At 37.0% G+C, this 17,830-nt stretch overlaps 1 protein-coding gene and 1 non-coding gene across 2 annotated transcripts; both read left to right on the forward strand.

Annotated features, from left to right (window-relative positions):
• The first annotated feature begins 1,099 nt into the window (after positions 1-1,099).
• TRNAQ-UUG (transfer RNA glutamine (anticodon UUG)) lies at positions 1,100-1,171 on the forward strand. Its single transcript has one exon. It is a non-coding gene; the product is annotated as a tRNA-Gln (tRNA).
• A 735-nt stretch (positions 1,172-1,906) lies between these two features.
• LOC127798307 (glycerophosphodiester phosphodiesterase GDPD1, chloroplastic-like) lies at positions 1,907-7,713 on the forward strand. The gene is made up of 8 exons (XM_052331780.1): positions 1,907-2,177; positions 2,482-2,672; positions 4,002-4,061; positions 4,206-4,286; positions 4,385-4,585; positions 4,696-4,791; positions 5,115-5,311; positions 5,416-7,713. Exons 1-8 carry the CDS (start codon positions 2,093-2,095, stop codon positions 5,657-5,659), a joined length of 1,155 nt encoding a protein of 384 aa, XP_052187740.1. The 5' UTR covers positions 1,907-2,092; the 3' UTR covers positions 5,660-7,713.
• Positions 7,714-17,830: the final 10,117 nt, after the last annotated feature.

Genomic DNA, 17,830 nt, shown 5'->3' on the forward strand with positions numbered 1-17,830 from the left:
TCACACTCAGAATTTTTAAAAATTTTATAAAAAACTTTGGAGGAGGCATCTGCCTTATTTTTGTTAAGTAACATGATAATATCAAATTTAATGTGAAACCTGATCGGGCTTGGTGGGGTGGGTTTCGTGGGCCCACGAAACCCGATCTATTTTGGTTGGATTACAAAACCCGATCGAGTTTTGTGGGGCTGTGAAACCCAATCGATTTTCTTGACCCACCAAATATGATCAGAAAATCAATTGGGTTTGGTGTCGGGTTTCGTGGCCCAATAAAACCCGATTGAGTTCATGATCGGGTTTGGTGGGGCAAGGAAACCCGATCAGGTTTCCTGGCTCCACCAAACCTGATTACGATGTGTAGTTTCAAAATTTTTCTTGTTTCATACAAATCAGTCAGATCTGGAATGATATCTAAGCAAAATATAACCAAATATGTGTTCTACTCAAATAGGAAGAATGATTAAGTTTGGGGGATTTCGACAATGGAGAAAGTCAGAGCGTAAATGTTGGAAGAATGGAAACGAAGAAAGATAATGTGAAAGAGATAAGGGTATTTTTGTAAATTAGGTTAAGGGCAATACATGCTCTTCATTTTTAAATCTCATTAAGGGTATTTTAAATATCTTACATAAAAGTGGTTATAGAGTGTAATTAGTTTGTTTATTAGAGTAAAAATATTTTTTTTCTTATAAAAGGATTAAAAATAATTTTATACATTTAATTGAGGTTAATTATGAATTCTTCCCAAAAATAATATGTAGCTGCAGTTACAATGACGAGATATCAAGGGGAAAAAAAAAAGAAAACGTCAACTCAACACACGCAGAGCGTTAGACCATTTTATTATTAATCCAACTAAATGCCATGCACTCTAATTGGGACTTCTTAATTAAGCCCATATTTGACAACGTTTAACTAGCCATTGTTATAACTTGCATGTGTTAGCTGATCCATTTACGTGGAAAAAGAAATCCCCATAGAAAGTCAACTAAGTAACGCTTTCTACATACAGACAATTAACACCAGGAGCTGGAAGTGGAAGGCTAAATGACTAGCCTGAGCAGTTTAGTAAGATTATTGCTAACCTTTCGGACAAGGTGGTTCTATGGTGTAGTGGTTAGCACTCTGGACTTTGAATCCAGCAACCTGGGTTCGACTCCCGGTAGGACCTTTTGTGGATCAATTAATTATTCACGCTGTAAATTATTTTTCGTGGCAAACTTTGTATCTTAAAAATTAAGAAAAATTTATAAAAAAAAATAAATAATCCTTTGTGAATCTCTAATGAGAGATGACACGACATGACTGAAACAGACAGGCACAGGGAGGGAGGGAGGAGGCAGGCACCACGTGCCCTGCCTGTTTCTTAATGGGACTACTATTACCATTCGTTCACCATGCTTTATGCATGTCTGGACACTTCTAGCGACCTCTCAGCAGCGGGCCACCATTTCCAGTGCATTTTAGTAGATTTGGAGTGTCCACATAGTTCCAAGCACTAAATCTAGAACAACATGGGTTGGGTTGGGTCGGGTTGGATACGCATCATGGATGCTCTGTTCAATTGTCCAACACTGAGTTGTGATGTCACCCATCAATTGGAACAGAATCATGGGTCCAGCCAACTTTATCTTCTCCATGCCAACTTAAGTACATATATATTTAGAACAACATGGGTTGGGTTGAGTTGGGTCGGGTTGGATACGCATCATGGATGCTCTGTTCAATTGTCCAACACTGAGTTGTGATGTCACCCATCAATTGGAACAGAATCATGGGTCCAGCCAACTTTATCTTCTCCATGCCAACTTAAGTACATATATATATATATAAACATAAAATAAGTAAAAGTCTCTGTCATCGTCATCCTCTTTGTATGTATATATATATATACCATATATGGTTATGATTGTCCAAGTCCAAGAGTTTGCTTATACAGTATATGCACATCAAAATACAATAAATATTCATATTCAGATGAAACTTAACCGCCCGCCCACCGTCTTTGTTTGTCCTTTGCTAAAGCAAGGAAAACCAAAAAGCGCTTTCAATTTGCCCCCATCTTCTTGATCTCGCCATAGCCTTTTGGGCAATGGCTCTGAAGGCCTTTGTTGCCTCCGACGTGCCTTATATGGATCCTGCCGCATTGTCTTTTTGTTTCGCGCAGCTCTTCAGAGGTTGGTGTTTTTCATTAGTCTTTTATTTAATTTATCGGTTTCCTACTTGAATAAATTTTCTCTTCACGGTATTTTTATGCGGATTTTTCTTCAGTTCTGATGTGGTTGTCACGAGTATCTAATTAGGAATGCGATGAGTTTGAATGATGGGTGTTAAAAAAAATTTTAAAAATTGTTTATACAGCGGCGGGTATCGTGCTATTTTGGAACCTAGAAATCATGTTTCCAGGGGAATTGCGGGTTTTTTGTGAATTATCTTTGTCCTGTTCTTGAAGCTTGAAGAATTAACGAACTGTGTGGTTAGGTGAGGTTGGTGATGATGGAAAGTCGGTTTCTGATTTGCCCAGAAAGTTTATGGTGATTGGGCACAGAGGCTGTGGGATGAACATGGTGCAATCTTCCGACCGGAGAATGAAATCCATCAAAGAGAATTCGATTCTCTCCTTCAATGCGGCTGGCAAATTTCTCCTTGATTTTATTGAGTTCGACGTTCAGGTGAGGATCAAAAGTCAATGAGTTTCTTTTTTTTTTTTCTAATTTTCTTTTATTTCCCTTTTTCTATTATAATTCTTTGAGGTGCCCTTGGAAATTTTCTCCAGGAAGGGTAGAAACAAATATTAATTCATTTGATCTTAAACCTTTTATTGGGTTTTGATTGTTTTTGAATTTACAATTCATGTGGTCTCCATGGCGGATCCCGAAATAAATTATGGGGGTAATTTTGGGTAGTTTGTGGGTTGGTGGAGCTCACTGAAATGCTTATCTAGATGCATATACGCAGTTTAGAGATGTCATCAATTTCATATGAAATATTAAATAATCATTTTTTAAATCATCAATTTTCGTACCTATTTTTAATGAATACTTTTGCATATCATTATCAATGATGGAAAGAAAGCAATTTTTAGTTTCTTTATCACTATGTTCTGAATCAAATTACCAAAAACTACAATTCCACAAAATCAGTAGCTGAATATGTACCATTCTTTCTATTAGTAGTACATGCCCTTCAGAAAATTTAGTAGTTGGATATGTGTTTACCTTTCTGTATACTGTTAATATATATTTGAATCCTAAACTTCTGATTTTATGGGAATACATACGTATATGCATATACGTGGCCAGAAGATCAAATGGTTCACAGGTCCAATGCAACCAATATTTCTTCATCATAGTCAATAACCTTACCAAATAAAATTCAATTAGGGATGGATGGTCCTATCAATATTAGGACTCGTACTGGGTTCTTGACAACCTGGTCCAGCTTAGGTTGGCCTTGAATTTCAGGCTTTTCGGCCAGTTCAACAAAACTCAGTTAAACTTGTTGCCTATGGTGTATAGGCGCATTCATATGGTATGGACATCAACTTGCTTCATATTTTATTAGCCTCTATGTGCCTGCTGTACCCGTTCTTGAATCAATAGTTTGCCTGGGTCATACACACACACACACACACATATATATAGGTCTACACGTATATACGTAGATATATTTGTGTGCGAACATTGAAGAGTTTTAGCCTTGAATTCCTTCTCTAACTGGTTGGTTGCCTGACAACATATACATACATCTTAATTGCTTTTAGTTCTGTGAGCTTGAGCTTTCGGACCATCACTTTCACAGTTTCAAAGCTTTATATTGTTCTCCTTTCTATCTCAAGCACTTCTACGTTAGGCATATTTCAAATTATGTTCAAATGCTCTTGTTTAATTTCTTGACACATACTGATGTGTTTATCTTTTTTGTTTTTGAACTTTTTTGGTGCTTGTAATGGGTCAATGAAGAAGATTAGGCGAAACTGTAAATGAACCCTGTTTTTGTAGGTGACAAAAGATGACTGTCCAGTCATTTTCCATGACAACTACATCTTAACTGAAGAAAAGGTCAGGAAATTAGCTCTAATGCCTCTTCTTTGGACATAATGCAATGTGCTGCTCCCTCTCTATCCAGTTACAAGAACAAGGATTATCTTCTATTAATCCTTTCCATTTGAAGTTCACATTCTAATTGATTGGTTGGGTTTTCAGGGAGCAATAGTTGAGAAGAGGGTGACGGATCTTACTTCAGCTGAATTTCTTTCCTATGGACCCCAAAAGAAGCCTGAAGATGTAATGAGCTGTACTTCTTCTCGTGCTATGATTTACATTGATTTGTATAAAGCATGAGTCGTTTTACGTGCAATTATTTTATTTTCCATTTTAAACAGGTGGGAAAGCCTCTGTTTAGGAAAACAAAAGATGGAACAATATTTGAATGGAAAGTTGAAAATGATGATTCTTTTTGCACCTTGGAAGAGGTGTTTCAGAAGGTTGAACATTCATTTGGCTTTAACATTGAATTGAAGTTTGATGATAACATAGTCTACAAAGAGGAAGATATGATTCACACTTTACAAGTAGTGTTGAAGGTACGATTGCCTGTTTTACCCGTCTGCTTATCTGAACTTACAATTTGTGCCCCCCCCCGGGTCTCATGGCCTACAAATAGCTCTAATGTACACTAAACTTTCATCATTAGGTGGTTTATGAGTATGGCAAAGACAGAGCTATTATCTTCTCAAGCTTTCATCCTGATGCAGCACAGCTGATGAGGAAGCTGCAGACCACTTATCCCGTAAGAAAATATTCTTCACCCACAAAATATTTTTAGTGCTATGGTCTTTCTCATGATTCAATTTTGAGCCTAAAATGGTAATGGATCCTAATTGACTACCAAGGACTATCACCTTGCTCCCTTTGATGGTAAATTTATAGAAAATTTCCTGAGAAAAATACACTTTTCAACAGCATAAACATGATGAAACTCAATAAGTCTAGATAGATATCCATCCAGATGAAGTCTCAGAGTGTAGATAGATATCCATCCAATGAAGTCTCAGAGTGAATAATTCTTCCAGTGATTTTTAACTTTCTCTGCTGTCCTAATGTTAAATCCAGGTATTTTTCCTCACTAATGGAGGATCCAAAACATACAAGGACATAAGACGGAATTCATTGGAAGAGGCTGTAAAGCTTTGTTTGGCAAGTGGCTTGCAAGGGATTGTTTGTGAGGTGAAAGCCATCCTAAGAAACCCTGGAGCTGTAAAACAAATTAAAGGGTCCAGCCTTTCACTCATAACTTATGGCCAATTAAAGTAAGTATCACAAGCTATGATCTGTTGTTTTAGATTCTTTCTTTGTGAGTACAAATCCTCTTCTTTGTCTTCATCTTTCTATCAACGAAATTGTGGGCATGCAGTAATGTGGCGGAGGTAGTATACATGCAGCATATGTTGGGGGTTGATGGAGTGATTGTTGACTTAGTACAAGAGATCTCAGAGTCAGTTTCAGAGTTCACGCGGGTAGAAGAGGAGGGCCAAGAAGAGAAGTTGAAAGAGGCAAAGCAAAGACAGGGAACACTTTGCATGCCTCATCTCTCCCAGGATGAACTTGCATTTCTTTTGAAGCTCGTATCAAAGGTGATGCATAAAACTACTACTTGACCCACCCTAAGTATGTTGAGACTTAGAGACTGTAGTCAAGGAAAGATTACAAGCTAAGATCAAAACCAGGAACACAAGTAACCCAGAAATTATATTCCTCCAAGAAGATGTATTGCACAAACGAACAAGACTTGATAACTTTCTGTGTTCCAAACATTACAAACTCGAACTAGAACTAGCATTAATAATTCCTTGATAACTAAAACATAACCACATAACTCATATTTAACACAGAAAGCTAAAAGTCACATAAAACAAAGAGATGATAAATGGCTTTGAAAAAATCAACTTTAATATTTTCAACACTCCCCCTTAAAAGTGATTTTTTGATTGAGCCAATTCCAAGTTTTTCCCACAAAAGCTCAAATTGTACTTTCAGCAGCAGCTTGGGGAAGATATCTGCAATATTTTCTTTACTTCGAACCTCTGATACATGTATGGTTCCCTCGACAACTTTTTCATGAATAAAATGATGCTTCAGCTCAATATGTTTCGTTCTGGCATGACAAATAGGATTTGTTGCAATTCTTAGAGCACTTTGATTATCTCCAAGCAAGGGAGCTGATTTAATTATAGGCAAATGAACATCTTCAACAAGTCTTCGACACCAAACACATTCTTGTGCAGCAAGAGCAGTGGCTTTATACTTTGCTTCAGCCGTTGAAAGTGAAACTGAATCTTGTTTTCTACTGCACCAAGAAATACTGGTATCTCCACACATGAAAACATACCCGAATTTGGACTTTGTTCATCCAAGTCACAACCAAGATCAGTATCAGTAAAACCATGTAACACAGAATCCATCTGTTTCTTGTAAACTAAACCCAACTCCATAGTAGAATTAACATACTTCAAAATTTTCTTGGCTGCCTCCATGTGTGGTTTTCTTGGTTCTTGCATAAACCGACTAACCAACCCAATTGAGAATGCAATATTAGGTCTGGTTATAGCCAGATAAAGAAGACTTCCAACAAGGGCACAATAGGATTGGGGATTAACCAAGAGAGTGTTGTAAAATACTGATATTTTAAATGAGTGAGACCAAGTCGTGGCTGACCAAGTCTCCCACACTTGCTTCAGTCTATTTTATTCGCCTATCCTTTGTGGTGCGGAATTGGTCATCTGCCTTATCCGATGGCCGAGTCTTCCTCCCCCAACGTTCGCCTTAATGCGCCTATAAAAGCAGCCCTCGATGCACTTGCAAAAATGTAGAAAAACATCTTCCCTCAGTCTTATTCTCTGTTTGCATTCTACTCTCTATTTTTATTTAATTGTTGCGTTTCTTACTGCCGGTCTTCCTGTTGGCTGCTCCCTTACTGCTATACTTTCATTTGTTGTCTCTCATCCTTGTTATTGCTCTTTTTTGTTCTCATTATGTTGCTGTTGCTTCAAACTTGTTGCTGGGTTCATTTTGTGTATCTTGCTCTCCTTACTTTCCCTTACTTTCCCAAATACCGTGAGTGTGGCAGATTTGGAAGTACCCGTTGTATCCTGGGAGAGTGTCTACCGGAGTCTTTGCACTTTTTATTGAGAGGTGGAAAATACTCTTGAAAGACAGTGACGTTTGTCACGCCTCGGGTTTCAACTTCTTGTTGTCTATTTCTGTCAATTAATTATTTTCCAAACAGAGAGAACCGTCATCCTGCTTCAACTTCAAATTTGGTTCTAATGGAATGTATTGCTTCTTTGCTTGCTTTAAACCAAATCTATCAACAAGCTTCTTTGCATAGCCCTTTTGCTACACAAAAATTCCATTTTCCAAATTCTCCACTTCTAAACCAAGGAAGTGACTTAACTTCCCCAGATTTTTCATCTCAAAACGAACATAAAGTTTCTCTTTTAAGTTTAGCAACTTCCTTTTCATCATTGCCCGATATTATCATATCATCAACGTACAAAAAGAAAATCACATACACACCTCCATGTATCTTAACAAATGAACTAGAATCTGATTGTGGAGAAATATAACCACAGAAATGCAAATACTGGGCCATTTTACCATACCAAGCTCGTGGAGCTTGTTTTAATCCATAAAAAAGTCTTTTTTTAGTTTGCAAACATACTTTTGAGTGTGAGCTTGAAACATAACCTGGTGGCTACTCCATGTAAATTTCTTTGTCAAGTTCTCTATATAAAAAAGCATTTTCACCTCTAATTGCTATAAGTTCCAGTCATAGCAAGCTTCTAAGGAGAGTACTAACCGTACTGAGGTTATTTTAGCAACCAAACTGAATGTTTCCTCATAATCTTCTCCATATTTTTGTGAAAATCCACGAGCAACCAACCTCGCTTTGCATCTATTAGATACTTCCATCTACTTTTCTTTTAATCTTATACGTTCATTTACGTGTAATAGGTTGAACATTCTTGGGTTTAGGCACAAGATTCTAAGTTTCATTTTTAATAAGAGCATTAACTTCGTCATCCATTCCATGCTCCCATTCTTTAATTAAAACCTTTAGCTTCTTTAAAACAAGATGGCTCTTCATCATCAAATGGACTTGCAAAGAAACAAGAATAAGTGCTAGTAAAATTTTGATCCCGATAACTAGATGGCTTGATTTTATTTCCCCTTGGTCACTAATTAGCACCAGTAACTTGTAAGTTGATATCCCTTTGTTCAACGGTTTCCTGAATATTTAACCTCCCCCTTTCATCTTGCCCTTTTGGGAAATTCTATTCGCGGCCATCAAAATTACTCTCCACAGCCACTCTGGCCAAATTCACTAACATTTTTTAAAATTTCTATTTTACCCTCAACAACCCCACAGCCATACCCATCTCTCTCTCTCACACCCATCTCCCTCTCTCTCCCCAAATATACACACACATATATATACACACAAACACATCTATATATATATATATATACACAGACATGGTTGTGGCCATGGCCGCGACCATCTTTCGCGGCTATATACATGCACACAGATATATAAATATACATGCACACATACATATATATATCTGTGTGTTTGATTGTATATGTGTCTATGTATATAGGTTCGAGAGTTTCCCCGACGATAATAGTGGCATCGCGACCATCGTCAGTGCGAAAGATGGCCGCGACCATGGTTGCTGGCGGTAGCTACCATGGCCGTAGCCATGTCTGTGTATATATATATATGTGTGTGTGTGTTTGTGTGTGTATATATGTGTGTATATTCGGGAAGGGAGATGGGTGTGAGAGAGTGAGAGAGAGAGATATGGGTGTGGCTGTGGGGTTGTTGAGGGTAAAATAGAAATTTTAGAAAATGTTAGTGAATTTTGGTGGGAGTGACTATGGAGAGCAATTTTGATGGTTGCGAATAGAATTTCTTGCCTTTTTCATCTGAAAGAGAAACTGGTGGTGATGAAATCAAAGGCAAGGTAGTCATTTCGGGTTGTATAGCATCTAGATTAGCTTCAATTTGATTATTATAGTAAGAAGTGAGCTCATCAAATACCACGTCTCTAGGGACAATGAACTTGTGTGTTGCAGGATCCATGTATTTCCAACCCACCATTCTTTCATCATAGCCTATTAAGATTTCATTGTTGTAAACTTTAAATCCTTTTGTGAAAACTATCATCCAAATACCAAGAATAATCATGTCAAATCATCAAGACTAAATAAACAATAAACGGAAGCGTACCTGAATCCATAATGATTATGTCTCTTTAGATCTGTGCAGCAAGCCTTCCAAATCAACACGAATTTCTGAGAGAATCCTTTAAATTTCTCTTTGCAACTAGTTTCTGATGATGGGATACAGAAATAGAACTGATTCGTTGGTGTGACCTGGGGACCATAACCGTTGTATTTATAGAGGTAACATCCCATTACCCTATTGATAATTTTATTTCAGCCTATCAAGAAAACATAATTATCCTTTAAGTATCTACACAAAGGCCCACACTTTATTAGATACATTAAAGCCCAAAACTTAACATATCACTTTTTAATTGGGGTTAGATTATTTGACAGCCCACAATGCATAATTATTCACATATGAGCCCAATGTTGGATTAAGGATCCAACAATCTCCCACTTGGGCCATATGTATAACCTCATAATTATGCTTTGCAAAACAAATAATCGAATGAGCTCAACTTTGTTGTTATTACCGAAATGTATCTATAACCAATCATGTCCATCAATTATATCAACATAGGATCAAAGCGGCCTTTGTTACAGCTATCGTAACTCAACCAATCAATGGTCACATATGTCGATACAATTAAATGACATGGATCATGATGTGGATGTGTAGCATGAAAATTTCATGTAATGTGATCTTAACATGCCTATTTTCAATTGGTCCACCCTTAAACCTTAGTGAGATTAAACCATAACAAAAACAGAGTGTAAATAAACTGAAATTTCATTTCTACAGAAAATAACCTCAACATATCCATTAACTGAAATAATTGAAAATGTGTTTATATCATAAAAGTATCTAAAATTACAAACTCCAACTAAACTTGAATATCCTCAATTGAAATGACACCCATATGAGCAGTGTGCTCATGAAACACTTTGGGTGGCAATCCCTTAGTAAGCGGATCCATAATTATGGAGTTTGTTCTGATGTGCTCTATAGACAACTATCCAATCTGAACTCTTTCTTTAACAATTAGGAACTTGATGTCTATATGTTTTGACTTCGTCGAGCTCCTATTGTTGTTGGAATACATAACTGCTGACTTATTGTCACAAAATAATTTGAGTAGTCTTTTAACACCATCCACTATGCGCGGCCTCATGACAAAATTCTGCAGCCATATTCCGTGATTGGATGACTCATAATATGCTATAAATTCTGCTGCCATAGTAGAAGAGGCTATAATTGACTGTTTAGCACTCTTCCAAGAGATAGCACCTCCAGCAAGCAGGTAAACATAGCCCGACGTAGATTTCATACTATCTTGGCATCCAACAAAATCAGAGTAAGTATACCCAACGATCTCAAGCTGATCTGACCTCTGATACGTGAGCATGTAGTCTTGTGTTCTATGTAAGTACCGTAAGACCCGTTTAGTTGCTTTCCAATGGTCTATTCCTGGATTGGTTAAATATCTGCCCAGCATCCTAGTGACATAGGAAATATCCAGACGCGTACAAACTTGAGCATACATTAGATTGCTTACTACTGAGGCGTATGGAATCTTCTGCATTTCCTTTTCCTCAAAATTATTCTTAGGGCACTAATTGAGACTAAATTTGTCTCCCTTAGCCACAGGGGTATCACCTGGTTTGCAATTTTGCATGCCATACCTTTTGAGAACCTTTTCAATATAGCCATTTTGTGACAATCCAAGAATACTCGAGAGCGATCTCGGTATATCTGAATGCTCAATACAAAAAAGGCGTCACCACGATCTTTCATCTCAAAATTCTTAGATAGAAATCTCTTGGTTTTATGCAACAAGCCTATATCGTTGTTGGCAAGTAAAATGTCATTGACATATAAAACCAGAAAAATATGTTTGCTCCCACAAAACTTATGGTATATACAATCATCGACCAAATTCATCTCAAAACCTGTAATACCCCGAGAGCCCAGAGAAGTTAGAATATATCGAGGATAGTGTAAGAAAGGAAACAACACCAGCTGGATACCTTTTGGGCTGAATGTTGGCAAAGAACTCCCAAGTTAAGCGTGCTTGACCTGGGGCAATCCAAGGATGGGTGACCCCCCTGGGAAGTTCGTGTAAGCCCATCAGGGTAAGTTGTTCCGATTCTTCCTATCGCTCGAGCGGGATGTTACAGGTGGTATCAGAGCCAACCCCCGAGCCTCTGAGCGCGGTGGTGGGGCAAACCTCAGCGTGGAGGCTGAGTCCCGAGGGGGGTGTGAGGCCCCTATGGGGGGTGCGTGTAGGCACCTTAGGCGAATCCCACATCGGCCATGCACGGGGGGAGATCTGGGACCGGTTGTAAGGTCGCATGACGAGGACGTCATGTGCTTAAGGGGGGGGAGAATGTAATACCCCGAGAGCCCAGAGAAGTTAGAATATATCGAGGATAGTGTAAGAAAGGAAACAACACCAGCTGGATACCTTTTGGGCTGAATGTTGGCAAAGAACTCCCAAGTTAAGCGTGCTTGACCTGGGGCAATCCAAGGATGGGTGACCCCCCTGGGAAGTTCGTGTAAGCCCATCAGGGTAAGTTGTTCCGGTCCTTCCTATCGCTCGAACGGGATGTTACAAAGCCAAACGAGATGATCACTTGAAATACCATTGTCGAGATGCTTGTTTGAGTCCATAGATAGATTTCTTAAGTTTGCAAATCATATTCTTTGGGTCTCCCGAATTAATTAATAAAAAATTTCTTTAGTGAATTTAATTAATTAATTAATAATTAATTAATTAATTTACTGAATTTAATTAACTGATTAATAAATTAATTAATTAACTAATTTACTAAAATCAAATTGTTCTACAGAAGTTAATTAATTAATAAATAATTTATTTATTTATTAAATTTAATTAACTAATTTACTGAAATTGCAGCCCAAAAACTTTTATGGGCCTCATGGCCATGTTTGGAAAAACTCTAGGGGTTTCCTCCCCAAGAAACTAAACACCGCGACCAGATGGCCACGACTCTTCCCTTGATGCTGTGGCCATTGGCCGTGGCTTTCTTGATGTAGCGGCCAGTTGGGCGCTGCTTTCTATTTCTTGATGCAGCGGCCAAATAGCAACGGTCAGATGGCCGCTGCTTTCATTATTTTAATGCAGTGGCTATTCACTTCATCTCGTAGCCTTTTGGCTACGGCTTTCTTAATGTCGTGGCAAGAAGGCCACGACTTTCCCTTAATGCCGCGGCCACTGGCCGCAGCTTTCTTTTCTTCCTGTCACCGTCAAATGGCCGCAACTTTTCTTAGCGCGACCAGAAGCTTGTGCCGCTACTCAACCCATAAAATTTTCAAATAAATCATGAATCAAAATAATTTGATTTTTAATGACTTAACATGAAAAAAAGACTGATACCACTTATTGTAAATTTTAAATCTTTTTGTGAAAACTATCACCTAAATATCAAGAATAATCATGTCAAATCATCAAGAATAAATAAACAATAAACGGAAACGTACCTGAATCCATAATGATTATGTCTCTTTAGATCCGTGCTGCTAGCCTTTCAGATCAACACGAATTTATGAGAGAATCTTTTAAATTTCTCTTCGCAACTAGTTTCTGATGATGGGATACAAAAATAAAACTGATTCGTTCGTATGATCTAGGGACCATAACCACTGTATTTATAGAGGTAACACCCCATTACCCTATTGATAATTTTGTTTCAGCCCATCAAGAAAACATAATTATCATTTAAGTATCTACACATTAAAGGTCCACACCATATTAGATACATTAAAGCCCAAAACTTAACAGATCATTTTTTAATTGGACTTAGATTATTTGACAGCCCACAATGCATAATTATTCAGCCCAATGTTAGATTAAGGATCCAACATTCACTTCTTTGCTTTTGCATCTAATTTGCTGCGTTGGGAATCAGGCACATGAACATAAAAAAAGAGAATTATCATTTCTACTGATTTTCTCGACTTATTAAGAATTCGAGGCAGACGAAGACAAATAAATTATTAACTCTTTTACCAATATGAACAATATCAGCCTTCAACTCCTTGACATTCTCAAGAAACTTCACATCAAGAGGACCAAACAAGACATAATGTCCGGCAGTGACAATAGCCTCCTTTCCTTCATGATGTTGAAGTCTCAAAAACTGACTCATCACCTGTTAAATGATGAGCACAACCAGAGTCTACAATCCAGTCCTTTTTAAGATTGATAGAAGCCAATGCATCAATACTGGTTGTATCAGCAAACAAAGCACTCCGTCCAGTCTTCTTCATTGTCCCGATTGCCTTCTATATTCTATATTTTTCATTGTCCTGGTTGCCACATCTTTCTCGTTGAACAATCTCTCAACTGTTTACCATATTTCACTTGCGGTCATGCATCAAATAATATGCTCGAACTGTTGGAAAAATGGACAGAGGTGGATAGTTGGTGTATGAAACTTGAGGCATGACAGTATGAAACTTAAGGATATTTTTCACCCCTCATGATCAGTGCAAAGGCGCCGGTGGATATCTCCAAAGATACAAGTTCTTTTTATACTATTAGGGTGCGTTTGATTGCTAACATAGAATTTGGATGAAAAAAAAAATATTTTCTAGGCAATTTAATTGCCTAGAATTAAATTCTAAGGAAAAAGCCAATTGAATATGTTTGATTGGCTTAAATTTCTAGCTAGAAATTATTAAATTTCTTTAATTTTGATGTTTGATTTTCATATATATATATAATATATATATACGTATATATATGAAATTATGGTTGCAAATGTAACGAGGAAGAAGACGATGGGGAAGGGCCGTCGTCACTGCCATCGCCGCTTCTCCTTCACCATCGCCATCGCTACCGAGCTTACCCCTTCGCCATCTCTGTGCTTCTCCTTCACCATCGTCGTCGAGCTTCCCCCATCGCCATCGCTGCCGAGCTTCCCCCATCGCCATCATTGTCGAGCTTCCCCCTCCGCCATCGCTGCTGGGCTTCCCCTGTCGCCATCGCCTCACTAGCTCAGCTTGCCTTGCCTCTTGCTCGCTACCTCTCGTTCAATCACCTCGCCCTCTCTCTTGCTCAAGATTTTAGTTTGCTTGATTTTTCATTTCTCTGGAAAATCAATTCCAATCCCCCTCTAGGAAAATGTTTTCCAGTAAAAGTGGCAAATGGGCATCACGTGACTGAAAGTGAGAAAATAAATTATCTGAAAAATTTGGCCAATCAAACACTTCAAAAACTAGAATTTGGATAGAAATTGACCATTTTCTATGAAAAAAATGTGCAATCAAACACACTCTTAGTTATAAAATAATAACAGTAGAAGGCGAATAATAAAGAAATTAAACGCAATAAATGTTGATATAAAAGAATAATCAATAAAAAGTATTAGAGAAAAAAAAATATTGAATTGAAGATATCCCAAGCTGGACGAAATGTTCTATTTATTATTATTTTTCTTAACAAACTCTGTTTTTGCATTTCTCTACTTCCATTGCTTAAAATATTAAGCATTTTGGGCATTATTTTTAGTCATATTGACATCTAAGCCTCCAACAAAAGTCCATAAGTCCTCACCCACAAGATATAGGACTCTCTATACACAACTTCCACACTTAATAACTCAATATAATATAAACTAGAGATGAACTCCATTTAATTAAGAGATAATATAATAGTTAATATATCGATGTTAAATGACACAGAAGTGCATGGATTGACAAGAAAAGAAAAAAAAAACTAAGTATATCGAGTTGGCTCGTGAGCCAAATGAGTTGAACTAATGGTAGCTCAAGTTCGGCTCATTTACTAAATGAGCCAAATATTTGAGCTCAAACTTAGTTCATTTATATCATGAGCTAGCTTATTAAACCAATTTTCGAGTCGAGTCTTGAATTAACTCACGAGTAGCTCGGCTCATTGCCAGCCCTAGTCGTTGTTAATTGTTATAATTGAAACATCTAAATCATAAATTTATAGTTTTGATGGTTTTTGGTATATGGTGATTGTTTTTGTTTTTTTGACATCTAATTTTTCAAAGTAATAAGCTAAATACAAAAAAGTGACATAGATCGAAACTAAATGATAAAAACTAAGCATATATGTGAAAAATAATAAACTTTTCATTACATTACCCAAATAAGGAGTCCACTTATTACATACATTGCGCTTGTTGTTCACAACACAATCATAACAGCATATATATATATATATTATAACCTTACATTATATATTCAAATTACTAAAAAGAAAAAGCCCTTCAACACAAAAGGGTTAACCATCATGCGTGCAGGCATCTTTTATTTTTCCTTGGAGCTGCCCTGCCTGCTAAATCTGAATGTGTCATCTTACTCCGGTCTTCTTTGGTCGTCGTCGACCTTTTTCCGGCGGCTACTTTCCTCCTCTTTCAGCTCTTAATAACCGCCCAAATCCACCGATCAGAGGCTTTCTTGGCCTCCACGCTTCGCTAGTGGTAAGTTACAGTACGACAGTTAAAAGTCGCTACAGGAACAATTATTTGGACAATTTGGTTGACAATCTAAAGGGAATTCTATTTGCAATCATAAGTTTTGCTCTTCACAATCTACTTTATGAATTAATTCTTTTAAGCATATGCACGTACTTTCTCACCCACCATCGTCATAACTTACCACACCTGAATACCTTTACTCACCCACACCGCATAACCATTATTATTCAATATCGAGCATTACACAACAACTATTATTCAACATCGAAGATTGCTAAGTACATTTCTACTCGTTATAGTTAAGTTAAGCATAGAAGATTATTATAGACAAATATTTACAGAGTTTTACAAAGAAAATAATAACTATTCATGTTCCGGCAAGAAACGAGATGATGAAATCCATGAGGTATTTGAAAATTTGTTGTATTTCTAATTTTGTTTATCATCAACAGGTGAGAACTAAGTGTTGAGACACTTGGAGTGTTGACCAGAGAAGGATCCCCTGAATCCTTGGATTCGGGGGAGTTGATACCTCGCGAATTGAAGGATTCGGGGACTCCTTAAGTATCCAAACCGAAAGATTCGGGAACTCAAGGATGCCCCGAATCCTTTGGTTCGGGGGAGTCAAGTAGTCCCGAATCCAATGATTTAGGATATTTCATTGCTTCAAATTATTTATATTTTTTATTTACATAATTTTTGTTCATTTCAACAGTCACTTGATGCTATTGAACCATTTAATAACAATCAGATACCATACATTATTCAACTTTCATTTAATTATTATTTGAACAATGTTTTCAAACTGTTTATGTTTTTTATTTACATAATTTTTTTTTTCATTTCAACAGTCATTTGATGCTATTCAACTGTTTACAACAAATGAGGTAACATAAATTATTAATATTTCTAAAACACACAAATTATTAATATTTTTTAAAAACAAATTCTCATAGATTGCATTATTTAGGATTAATTAAAAAATTAAGATAATACAAGATTTACGTTTAATATTAATTAAAAAATAATAACATAGCAGTTTGAACCTCGCGATTCAGGGAACCCCTAATCTCCCGAACAATGAGATTCGGGGGGTTAGGGGTTTCTCAAACCTCGTTGTTCGGGGGGTAAGTGGTTCCCTAAACCCTGCGATTCGAAGAACCCCTAATTCCTCGAATAATGAGATTCGGGGGGTTAGAGGGTCCCCGAACTTCGTTGTTCGGGGGGTAAGGAGTTCCCCGAATCGTTGGATTCGGGAACCCCTCACCCCCAAAACAACAAGTTTTAGGGAGTTTGAGGTTCCCTGAACTCAGGGATAATCCATAAATTCAAGAGAATTGCATCCTCCTAAACCCATGAATTCGGGAGAAACTATATAATATAGTATATTATACAATATATAATATAAGTATATATATTATTATAAGTATATTATTATATACATATATATTATAACTATAAATATATATATATAATAATTTTGTATATAAATTATTCCAAATGAAAGAATGTGAAAATTACAAATGGTTAAACCCAGTCAAATGCAACAACATTTTATGAGAATAACTTCATATTACATGCATACATATATATGTGGATTCAAAAAAAATTATTTTTCCCGAATTCATGGGTTCGGGAGAATTATATTTTCCTGGAATTATGGATTTAGGTGCTTTCAAAGCTCCCAAATCTTCGAGTGCGATGATGGACAACCATATTATCTTGCGAAGAGCAAAACACACTTAGCTGCAAATAGAATTTCCCTAAATCTTTCTTGCTTGGCTTATGTGATTCCGACGAGAAAGCGAGGGACTCCAGCGAAGATGGCAGGCGAGGCAAGTGACTCTGGCGAAATGACAATGGTCTAAAGATAGTTTGATGTGATAAGTGATGTGAAGAAAGTTTGTTGTGCGTGGGACTATCTTTTGAGGGATGAATGTTTAGAAGATATGTTTAGAATATAGATGATTATAAAAAGTAATCAGTCTGATTGTAAATAGCAAAAATTAAAATTTTACTTAGTTGGCCACGGAAAGTAAAAATTATGGTTACGGATAGAATTTTCCCAATCTAAAATGAAATTACACATATATCCCTAATTGCAATTACAAATCTACGCCTGTCAA

Source organism: Diospyros lotus, chromosome 3 (assembly GCF_014633365.1).
Source record: "Diospyros lotus cultivar Yz01 chromosome 3, ASM1463336v1, whole genome shotgun sequence".
Classification (NCBI taxonomy): domain Eukaryota; kingdom Viridiplantae; phylum Streptophyta; class Magnoliopsida; order Ericales; family Ebenaceae; genus Diospyros; species Diospyros lotus.